The sequence below is a fragment of the Diceros bicornis genome, chromosome 11 (genome assembly GCF_020826845.1).
Source record: "Diceros bicornis minor isolate mBicDic1 chromosome 11, mDicBic1.mat.cur, whole genome shotgun sequence".
NCBI classification, from domain to species: Eukaryota; Metazoa; Chordata; class Mammalia; order Perissodactyla; family Rhinocerotidae; genus Diceros; species Diceros bicornis.
In genome coordinates this window covers 1,750,460-1,762,822 of record NC_080750.1, presented here as the reverse complement: position 1 = coordinate 1,762,822, position 12,363 = coordinate 1,750,460, and the positions used below count along the sequence as shown (strand labels likewise).

The 12,363-nt window shown below is 45.0% G+C and overlaps 1 protein-coding gene across 1 annotated transcript in view; it reads right to left on the bottom strand.

Annotated features, from left to right (window-relative positions):
- Nucleotides 1–11,442, bottom strand: part of ARHGEF38 (Rho guanine nucleotide exchange factor 38) — a 112,353-nt gene extending 100,911 nt beyond the window's left edge. The window contains exon 1 of the mRNA XM_058549754.1: nucleotides 11,247–11,442. Within this exon, the coding sequence (XP_058405737.1) occupies nucleotides 11,247–11,442 (196 nt within the window). The remainder of the gene's footprint in view (nucleotides 1–11,246) is intronic.
- Nucleotides 11,443–12,363: the final 921 nt, after the last annotated feature.

Genomic DNA, 12,363 nt, shown 5'->3' with positions numbered 1-12,363 from the left:
TTGGCTTTATCATCTGTAAATATATGACAATAACTTCTTTTTGTTATTTGTTTGTTTGCTTTTTGGACCTTGTCAGGATCCTGTATTGTCAGAATGCTGTCAGGACAATGGTTTCTTTGCAAGGTTGTTAAGAGCACGAGATGACACGATGTGCCCACATGCCTCGTACACACGCTGAGCTGGTGTTAGTTCCCTCTTTTTCATTTATGACCCTCAAATGGGACAACCAGTTTTATGACCTTGTCCATGCACTACAACATATTTAATCCCTCTGTCTGGAATGTCCCTCCTCCCCCCAAAACAGTCCAAATTGAATTTTAAGATTCGGATTTCAATGTCTCTATTTTTGACATTTTAGAGATACAATTAAGCTCTTTCTCATCACAATTCCTATGTTGCTTTGTTTGGGTCTCTAATATAATAATAACCACCAACATGTGGTGGATGCTGTGATGAGCTGACCAGTTCTCCTTCAGGAATAAAGACTCTTGCCCCAGCTGCTGGGAAGGCCACCAGCAGACAGCCTCTCTTCAGGAATCGTCTCTGGTGAGAGCACCTCTCAAGTCATGCTCCTTCCTGAGGTGGCCCCATCCGATGACTTGAAGGGTAGTAGGAGGGCCCAGCTCCTTCACACCCCTAGGGATGAGTCTAGAGGATCATCTCATCTCAGAACTCCCCTTAGAGCTGGCTCAGGCTTCCACTGAGACCACATCACAGCTCAACCTCTGCTCTGCCCCCCAATCCTATGCCCTTCCCTTCTCTTCCCCAGGTGCTAATCACAAGGACATTTGCTAATAAACCTCCTGCACTCTGATCTCTGTCTCAGAATCTGCAACCCAGGAACCCAACCTGCGGCCCTACCTTAGGTACTTCTCACAGGGCTGCAGCTATGGGTTCACTCCTGTCTCACTCAATGTGCAGGGTTTGCTTTGGTATATCTAGTGTATACCAGGCTCTGCTTACGTGCTAAGACAAGTCTAAGTCTCTACCCCCAAGGAGAATTATATTCAAATGGAAGAGAGGGGCAAAATCAGAATAGAATAGCATAGTTTCAGAGAGCTATGAAGGGGCATGAACGCCACTGAAGAGATCAGAACGTACCACCCAAAGATATCCACTTTGGCGTGCTGATGATTTTGAGCTGAAGGCAGCTGAGGAACAGCAGATGCAGGAAGGGCTCTCTGCCCTCCCCCTTCTACCTAAAAGCAAGACACAAATTTCCTGTGGGAAAGATGCCCTCCCTGTATCAGGAAAAGGAGCATATTCTTATCACCAGAGACGGGGAGTTGACATCAAGATGAGCTTGTAAAGCAAACCTCCCTAAAATGACCCTGGTCCTCCATGAGTTTCCCCCATATTTCCTAGTCACTTGCCCACGATTTCACAGCCGTAGGCCAAACCCCGTTTTCCTTTGTCTTGTCGCTTCTCCACAATTTATCACTCTGTTAAAATGGTATATAAGCCCCTGGGTCTAACTGCTTCTTTGGGATTTTCTCTTCTTTCTATGAAGCCCTCCACGCAATTTAAAATATTAACATCAAATAAAATGCATGTGCTTTTTCTCCTGTTAATCTGTCTTCTGTCAGTTCAGCTCACAGCTCCCAGCCACAGAGCCTAAGAGGATAAAGGAAAAGTTTTTCCTCCCCCGTACCTCGTCAGGTAGGATGGTCAGGGAAGGATTCTCCAAGAAGGTGAGCAGAGACCTCGATGGTGAGAATGCACACTTGAAGAGATTTGGGGGAAGAGACTTTCAGGCAAAGAGAGCAGCTAATGTAAAGGCCAAGGAGCAGGTACAAACTCGACTGTGGGCTCCAGGCAGCTAAATACAGCGAATTCTTGTTGTTATTTGGGAGCAGGACGTGTCCTAATTCTTAAGAGGAGCCAGAGTTTTTCCTTGAGTGAAGCTGGATGGCACTGAGAGAGGTAAACAATGTCTTCATCAACTATTTCACAACAAAGACAGAAACAGAAATCTGTGCCGGCTTCTCGTGGTGACCTTGGAGACCTAACATGAAGAAGCATTCAGGGAAGAATTTCTGGGAAGGGCTACGGGGGTCCGTGTGTTTAGAGCATAGCCAGAGGGCAGGACCTTTCTTTAAGGAAGAGCTGCAAGTCAGACAGTCAAGACTACATCCCCATACCTCAGTGCAGGTATCATCGAATATTCATTTATATTCTGATTCACTAATCAAGAAAGAAATTGTTCAGAACAACCTGGGACAAAGGTTTTTAATCATAACACTCTATTTTCCTGCTGCATTTAAGACTCACAATTTAGGCTGACTTCATAGAATTCTATTGAGATATCACCTACCCAGATAAAGAGCTGCTTGTTTCCCATGTAAAATTCCATTCTTTTCATTTACAAATGCAAACACCACACCACCACCCTCCTCTACACACCCCCATTGCTATAGAATAGGGTTTTCAGATTTTTTGATGTATATTGTTTTATTGAGATGCAAATAAATAAATGACAACAGGCATAAAATTAAAGAAATAGTGTCAAGATTTTCAAGGAAGTGGGAAATGGAGATCATGAAGCTATCACTATAGGGCAGGTCTGCTTAGCCTAACTTTGTAATTTTATTTCCTGACAATTAAAAAGAGAGCATTTATTAAACAGCAACACTCTGGCAGGGGAATGTCACGATAATTCCAAAGAAGGAATGTTCATGCCACAGTGAAAACTTTAGGAGGTCAAACTTTATCACAGGAGCAGAGGACCATCATTGCATCACAAAACATGTCCTGCAGCCCTCGAACTGCTTTGACTTCTTATTACCAATAAGCCATGCAGATAAAATACCTGCCAAGTCAATGAATTAAATGCATTCTGTTGTCAATGCAAATAATCCATAATCAATCTATAAATCAAAGTTGGGGTGAGTTTATTATGAGCCAGGTCTGAGGACTATAGCCCAGGGCTTTCCTTCCCCAAGGAAGGAAGGGCACCAAAGAAGTGGGGTGTACAGAGTGAGTATATACCATCTTGGAACAAAAAGCATACCTCACATATGATAGGAACGTCCCTTTTACAGTAGTCATGAGGTTGCTTTGCTAGCACAGCAGGTCGGTGGTCAGCAGGTCAGTGGTCACAAGACGAGCACAGCAGGTTGGTAATTAATCCTTAGTTTTTAGGAAGAGATGCTTATCTTTAAAGGAATGCTGATATGGGGGAAGATACATGCCTATCTTTAAGGGCATCGTTCTTGTCTTTCGGGCATAGTAAGTGTTTAAAGCAGACGTACAATGCGTGCTCAGCAGGCCACATTGGGCCCTTTTGGAAAAACAAGATCAGGCTGAATTTTTAGACTATTTCAGTCTAAAAAGTTTTAGACTAAATGGCTTCTTCATACTCCAGTATATCCTATTGCATGTCATTTATTCATCACTATTTTGCAAATATTTAAAGCACCTAGTTCAAACCCAAGCTCTACCACCTGAAGGATCAGGATCTGCTGCCCCAAAATATGCTGCTTTGGAATATTGATTATTCCGAGCAGAAGACATTTGAGAAACAGATAATAGAGGAAGAGCCTTCTTCTGTGCTCCCTTTATCTGCCGGAAGATAGATCCTCCAAAAGGGACTCATTTGTCGTAAATTCCCTCCGGGAGGCTCATCAGCCGGGGAACATTGACTCTTATTGAAACCAGCAAACAGTTAGCCATTGATGTTGAAGCAGCTAGTAACTATGGGGGATCAGAATTGGCCACCTCAAAATATGTCTCTGCTTGAAAGACACTTTGGCCCCCACTCCCACTAACTGACCAAAAGAGTTTGGGATGGGAGGCCTGCCCGCAGAACAGGCCGTCACCATAGACATCTCTGGGTATCTGGGAGGGTCCTTGCTAAGCCCATTTTTAGTTCTGGTTACCCTTTGTAAGAGACATCTACATTTGTAAAGGAAATCTCCATTTGTAAGTGTGTCTTCTTCCCTGTGCCAGGAGGAAGAGGGGGATGGCCTTACCTAGCAACTCATTAGAACAGGAGGCAAGGACTTAAATCTGTATGATAAACTTACTCATTGTGAACTGTGCTGTTCAGGCAATATGCTATCTGACTCCCACTAGGTTCCTATGGATGACATCTCCCTGGAGCCTGGGTCACCATGGTAATGGGTGTTTGAGCTATTTTTTTCAGAAACTGGAATGCCTTTATCCACTTCAGGCTGGTTGAGACCACCAACCCATCAACTGGGCCCATGCAGATGTCCGATAAGCGACCTTTTGAGGTCAAGAGGTTGGAACTCCACCCTCAGGTCATGCTGACGCCGCCATTCTGTGAACATGCCTCCTAAGAAGAGGCGTGAAGCCTGACTACACTTGCACAGATCATCAATCACCTCATCTCTCCTCACCTCCAATCATTTCAGACCACCTTGCCCCCTACCCCATAAATACCCCTGAGTTCCTATTTTTGGGGAAGTGGATTTGAGATTCATTCTCCCGTTTCCTCACTTGGCTGCCTTGTGATTATTAAACCCTCTCTCTCTCTGCAATCTCATCGTCTTGGTGTTTGGCTTTCTGCGCAGTGAGCAAAAACTGACCTGGTGTGGTAACATCACAGGAGAGGAGATTCCAGTTGACACCACAGGCGGACAACTTTGTCACAAACTGCCACACCTCCCGTCTATTCTTCTGAGGGCCCAGTCATCCTTCCTAAAGTGATTCACCCTCCCCTAAGAGGCCTACATTCCCCCCCTTCCACCATTAAGATGATAGATGAGCTCTCAAAACTTAACCTTTTTTGGGGCTTTCACCTTTTTCCCTGTGATGCTCTCTGGTCTGTAATATTAAAAATCAATGCACTTGTATGCTTTTTCTCCAGTTAATCTGCCTATTGTCAGTTTATTTCATGGACTCAGCCCTCGAACATAGGAGGGGAGACGCAAAGTCTTTCCGCCCTTTTACACCCGTTTTTTTCATCCTAAAACCAGAACTGACAAGGTGTTGGGCTTAACCAGTATTGTGAGAGCCCTGGTGAGCATGGTTCCCAGCAGGTGACAGTCACTCAGTCTCTCGCTTTCCTCCTCTTCCCTCTCACTTTCCACAACTGAGTATAGAAGCGGGGTGTATCCTGAAAATAGATTACAGCTGAAATCCACCCCTAGGCAGCCTCCCTCTGGGCCTGGAGCATGTGCACAAACAGAGGCCAGCATCCCATGTCTACATGTTTAAAAGATATAAATCAAGCTGGCAAACACTTAAATAAAATGTGTTATGTCCTTCTATCTCGATGACTATACCTTCGTAACAATCTGGAAGGCCAAGTTCAAATATAGATTTCTCAGATCCCTCAGAGTTTCATTCCAAAATCTGGCAAGAGGCCCTGGGCACACTCACCTCTCCCCATTCCTGAGGCCTGGGCCCTCCTCTTCCCTCTACCAGCTCTCTCACCGGACAAGGGGCCTGGGAGGATGGTGCGAACACCCCAGAGTGATCAAGCTCCAGACTCGCCTCCATAATCAACTGGCCCTCAGGCCAAAGGGTGTGCACACCAGCAACCACAGTCTGCCCTGGAGAGAAAGTGAGGAGAAGAGGCCCCAGCAGGCCCTGGAGCCAGTACTGGGGCTTGTTGAACAGCAAATTACATGGGGCCAGATACCCTGAACTCTAGAAGTGAGGATGGGGGTCCCAGGTAGTCAGTAACCTTGGCCCCGAGGACTCCTCACCCCCTGGTGGAGAGGGGGCCTCAGAGGGGCACCAGGGCACAACCCGAAGCCGAGTGTTCCCTGGTTCTAAGGGTGACCTCGCTTACAAGTTCAACAATTCTTGCAATAATCCCACCTTCACCAGGAAATCAACACCCGCAGAAGTACTGAAGTTAGTATGATTCTGTCATCAAGAAAAAATGATTCTATAAACAAAGTCTTTTTTCCTTTCCTGAATCAACAGAAACAAGACGAATGCAGCTTGAATGCTTTTCTCTCGCCGGTCTGTTTCCCAGTTACCTATATGACTATTTTAAGGAATATTTCTATCCAGGCTCAGTACATCTGAGTTCTCTCTCTCCCCCTCCCTCCTCCTCTTGCCTTCCTTCCATTCTTCCCTCCCACTTGATTTCTCACTTCACATTTTGACAAACCTATCATTTTTGTGGACCAAAAAAAAAAAAAAAAAATACGATTAGAAGCTGTATTTTCTACCTGTAAGAAAGTTATACCCAGAGTCACTCCCGTCAGACACAGGAGGACTAAGATTCCTATCACAGTGTGTTTGGAGTGGAATCTCAGGCCTTTTTGATTTCCAGGACTCACTTTGTTTGATTCCAATGGCTCTTCCAAAAACTGCAAAATAGCTTTACTGCGAAAGAAGGAGGGTAAAATATGCTTCTTTTTGGTTTCTATGCATGCAGTAGACGGAAATTACTTAGACTTAAAAATGCCTTGACTTTTATTAAGGTCTGCCCTTCAAACCAGGAAACAACCTTGTTGGTATTGGTGTCACATTACTGATCCGAGTGGATGGAGGAGGTACAAGGAGGACCACTTGACACTCAGAGAACAGGCAGGGACAAAAAGGGCTTATAGCACTGGGACAGACATACGCACAGGCAGCTGGACAGGTAGTTTTATTCCACTTTCATGATGTCTCCAACAAAAATCACCAAATCTCCCAGTGTTAGCAACTCCTCCTGCTCACTTCCAGAGTGGTCTGTATTCTTAAAATCATTACAAACTAAATGGTCCCATAATCTTACCAAGTCTAACTTATCATTTGAGCCATTTGTCCTCAGACTGCCAAATACGTTATTCTGTATAAAATCCATGGAGTAGGGGGTCCTTACCATCACCATAGGAAGAAAACTTGGGGCTTTCATAAGAACATCCAATCAATCCCTTCCTAATGAGAATGATATCATAGCCTCGGCAAAAAAACAAAGTACCACAGGCCTACTATGAATCAGAGATGTGATTTTGACTTGTGTTATCAGCAACAGAAATGACGTTGTACCCATCCACTCTCTCTTTCACCTGATCCTTGATGAGCAGAAATATGCATTGGCCAAAAAATTAACCAGAGGCTTAGTGTGGCCACAGAGGATAAAAAGCAATGGACCCACTGTCTTAGTTTGGGTTGCTATAACAAATATACCATAGACTGGGTGACTAAACAGCAAACATTTATTTCGTACACTTCTGGAGGCTGAGAAGTCCAAGATCAAGGTGCTGGCAGATCTGGTGTCTGGTTAGGGCCCCTTCCTGGTTGGCAGATGGCTGTCTTCTGAAATCCTCACATGGCAGAGAACACAGAGCAAGCAAGACCTCTGTGTCTTTTCTTACGAGGGCAATAATCCCACTCATAAGGCTCCACCCTTGTGACCTAATCACCTCCCAAAGGCCCCACCTCCTAACACCATCACATGTGGGATTAGTCTTCAATATATGAATTTGGGGGGCACATAAACAGTCATCCCATTGCACCCACACTGAGAGGAAACCTATAATGTGGGTAATACCAGTCATATAGGTTTTTCAGAAAAGGCTGCTGAATGTCAATCAATAAAGTTTTTATAAAAAGTTTTAATCATTACAGAAATATGTCTTCAGTGCACACACACACACACACACACGGCTATATCTATATCTGCATACACTAGATAGATTAAATAGATAATCTGCAGCGCACAGACACGCTTCTGTATAACTCTTTAAATTAGGCACATTTCAAATGAAGAGTTCACACATCTAATCACATATAAAGTCACTTCCCATAGAAAAGAGTTTTAACAACTCAGCCTGTGATCACTGTCTGATGCTCGCAGTGAAACGGCAGTGAGGAGCAGAGCCGGCTTGGAGACTAAGATGGAGGTCTCCTCACGGACGGAAGGGGAGGAGTGAACCGAGGTGTGGCCTGTGTGCTCTAAAAGGCGGAGGTGGAATGAGACAGGCTTCCACTAAGAATGAGTCCTCATGTAGGCAATTCTGAACATTCTAGTCTCTAGTACGTTTATTTCTTTATCCCAGAGAATCATCTTTATTAGTGGAGACACGTATCTCCACATAAGAAGACACGGGGCTCTTAGTTCAGGCCTTGATGCCTTTCCTCCTACTGATTCCTGCCCAGACCAATTCACTCTGTTTGAAAGTTGCTGTGTGCTGACTGTGTGCTGGGCGTGATTCTAAGTACAGAGATGGACAGTTGACAGACAGACAGGATCTCTGTGATGGGGCGGGTGGTGAGACAGGAGAGGAAATGAGAGTCCATAATGGGCACTCTCTCCCCATTCTGCACCTTCTTCCTCATCCCACCTTGTCATCTCTAAGGACAATGCTTTCTGACAACCCTCTCCATAATCCTGAGTAGACCCCGTCCTCCTTTCCTGGACCCATTGACTCCACCTCTGCGTCTGTCACGCTGCTTTATTTGCCTGTCTTATCTGTCCCAATGCGAGTTTAAGCCCTTCTAGAGTAAAGGTCAGACATTTTTTTCTTAACGATTTTGTAGTTGTAATTCCTGGCACATATTCTGTTTTTGCTCACCATATAACATATACAGAAAGTGCCAATTAACTGAATGAATCTGTTGAAGGAATAAAGAAGACACTAATAGTAGGATAGCATCGAACTACTACTGTAGAACTTGCTTAGTAGGAAGGCCTGTGTTGATGTCATCGTAATCTTCTACAAAGATTTTATGATATTCTCATTAGAACCAAGCTCTGTTGTTTAATTCAGTAGCTTTCACCCAGTGTACCATTTTTTAGAAAAATTACAATTTAGCATTCACACTACCAGAATGATGGGTGTCAGAAATTGACATCAGGTAATGAAGAGGTAGGCTATGTAGTGTGAGTTGAGAGGCGAGCCCAGGGGCACCAAAGAAAGATCTTAGATTTCCCAGAACCCAGAGAACTTGCTTCCAGAGACAGAGCAGTGAACTGCATTACTGGAATAGCAACACAACACCAAGGACCAACCACACAATTTGAGACTGTTCCCCAATCCTGGAAGGCTCACTGTGAGCTCACAATGGCTCTGGTCCAGCTGTCCGAGGGCTCTAACCAGCTCGGTCTTTATTCAGTGCCTCCCGGGGAACCACAGTTCTAAGGCAGGCAGGGGAAAATTTTTGTTGGGCATCACAACAATAAAGAGCTTCCCAAGGTGATATAGGATCATCCGCATGATAATGCATGCAGCACACACCAGAGTGCAAACCCACAGAACTGATGACTTTGAACACTAATGAGAAAATACCTCCTATTGTCGCCAAAGCAGTTACAGAAAATCACACTAAAAGCTCTCCCAGGCATTAGACACCAGACTTAGATTTTATTAGGAGTTACATCTAAAAAATGTCTCTTCTCAGGAGGCCAGCCTATCCTTACAGTCCTGCTGTGCTCCTCCACACCCCCTGAGGATTTGTTTCCAACACAGACAGTTCTAGAACATGGTGTAGCTCCTGAGTCTTTCCTTCCGCCTTCACAGACAGGATCCAGTGGAGCACAGGAGAGCCACAGATCCGACGGAGTGCCTTGGAGCCTGAGGTCTTCTGTGGAGTAACCAGCAGGCATCTGCTGCATTTTGTGGGGACAGACTTACTTTTTTAGTTAAGCTTAGGAAGTGAATAGCAAAAAGGATTTTCCATTTTTATTTTGCTAATGAAAAATCTGAACCAAAAAGATGCTGAATTAGTGAATCTCAGACAGAAGAAACATGTTATTAGGGATAAAGCAGTGGGCTTTTCCTAAATTTGTATGTGTGGTCTCTTCATCAAAGGACAGAAGAGAGTTGAAACAGATTAGTGGAGAGTAAATTTGGATTAATCGAGGGCGCGTCCTGGTCCATCACCATGGTACCCACTATGCCTACAATTACAAATAACTACTCTTGACTGAGCGCATACCATGTGTCAGCCAGTACACTGGGTGTTTCATGGAATTATCCACTTTCATTCTCTCAACAACACTATGAGGTAAGTATCATTATCTCACTTTCACAGATAGGGAAACTGAGGCTCAGAAACTTTAAGCAACTTGCTCAAAGTGTTATGGGTAGTAAATTGAAGAGCCAAGTTTGGAAACCAAATGTGCGTGACTTAAAGTTTGCATTCTTTTCAATGTATCCATTACCTTGAGAATAATTAATTTCAAAGATCAAACAATACCCTTTCCCCATATTTAAAAATTTTCTTTGAGGATAAGACTTGATTCTGCGTTTTAATCCCTAGCTATTAGGATTTTTTTTAAGCGTTAACTCAGAGTAGGAATCTTAAAGAGTTAATTTAAATGCATTTAATTTAACTTATTTAATTTCATTAATTTGCATAACTAAGTCTAAGCACATTTTTGAGGAAAGAGACCTGCTAAATACAAGCTTGTCCCATTGGTCTTTCTAGCCTCATCACAGTTTTCCAGTCCAGAATGACAGCTCCCGGTGGGACTATGAGAGTCAGACACATGGTGTGCTCAAAGCCGGTGAGACAGGATCTAGGGGATCGCACAACAGGCACAGCAGTGAACACTTAAAACTGCACAACTCAGCATCAGAACGAAGTTTACTAGAACAAATGACCTTCCAGAGCAAGGAAGAAGAAAAACAGGGTGGATGGGAAGAGAGAGAAATTCAGGGCCTGAAACAGGACGTGTTCTAATAGCTGTGCCAAATTATCTTATGAACATCACAAAATAAACGGAAGTTACTTCCTCAAAAGTCTCCCGGTCTAAGCATGCTAAACACCTGTACCATATTTGGGTGTTATTCCATTCACCCTAAAGGAATGAACATCTGTGTGATTTTCAACAAATCCTATTATACCATCCCGCTGGCATAGCATTCCTTATTTTCCACAGACATATTCGTGCCCTTATTTAAGATAACCACAACCACAGTCCAGTGCAATTACCTAGATAGATCTCATGGTGCTACATCTCACACCTATTGAGATAAACCATCTTCTGCAGGTTTCTAAGTCATTGCTTTCTTCCGCTTCCCACTTCTTAAGCTGGGTGGAGGAGGGAGAAGGAAGGGGGGAAGGCAGCAGAAAAAATATTACCCTAGCCGGAAAAAAACCCCAAATATATTAAGAATAATTCAGAATTGGCTCTTTAGCTACTGAAGCACACAATAAAGTTTTCCTATAATTTATTAATTACATTTACTTTCATTTCCTTATTTTTCTCCTTATTGAGGAGGAAATATTTGATTTTCTCCTCTGCCTTCATGTTTTCTTTGCAAATGGAAAGGAAGGAGAAAAAGAGCTGGGTGAGGGTGGCCTGGGACAGCTGATTTCCTGTGGGTTACCTTGTAACTTCTGGTTGTATTCGGTCCTGTCAGACTGGCTCCTCCTCAAGGCACCAGAGTGGTCCCCAGAAACACTGCCCTCCACCACAGTGTCAGTCTTCCTTCTCTCCAGCATGTACAGCCTGGGCCTCAAGAAGGCCAGATTCTTTCTCTTGGTGCCCAGGGTTTCCTTCCCAGGGGCTTCTTTGGGCTCCATCTGAGGTGAAGCCCGGCTTCAGAGGCTGGCAGGCAAAGGCTGGATGCTGAAGTGCCTCAGGGAGAGAGTGGAAGCCACAGTTTAACTGCCCTCCTGACTACGGGCTTCACTCCAGTTACCTGGCTGTGACTGCCACCTCCACGGAGTCCCAGAGCCCCACCCCTATGAGGTCACTCTTTCTTATACCTAGAAGCCAACAGGGGAAGCCGCCACCTGTTACCCGAGAGACCTGCAGCTCAGAGCTAGGCAAAGCAGGGACCTCACCGTCACATGCTCCCGGAGCAAACAAGAACCCCATTGTGCTGGGAGGGCTGGGGCTGAAGGAAAGGGAGCAGGGCGAGGCTGGGAGGAAGGGAGACGCAGGACTGCACCCTGCTGCCCTGGGGTCCAGTGTGTGCCTGCGGGCGTGTACAGGTGCGTCTGCTGCCTGGAGGCGGACAGGGCTCGTGTGTGACCTTAGCTAGAGTCCCTCACCTGTGACCGCAGAGTTAGTGGGGCTACGAGAATTTGCATTTGCATCACAGCAGTGGGTACAGAATCATTTTTTGGGATTACTGTGTGCACTCAAAGTCATGCTTCAGCCTTTAAACATCGAACATTCAGAGACTATTTACTAAAGACACATTGCCAAACCCTGATCCACATTCCTGAGGAAACAAGGATTGGCACTGAGAGTGGGCTGGCAGGGGGCCGCAGAGGAGGGACGTCACTAGAGGCCAGGGGCCGCCTTGATTTCTCTCCACATTGCTGCCCTCCCCGAAGTTAGTACCTTTGTGGTCCCAGCCCTGTCCTCTGAGTCCTGGTCCATAGGAAAAGAAGGCCTGTGTCTGGTGTGATTCCTGTAAGATCTTCTCCAGACCCTTCGCAGCTGGAGCCCCCAAAAAAGGCAGCTCCCCTCGAGAATAGAAGAAGAGGAAGCAT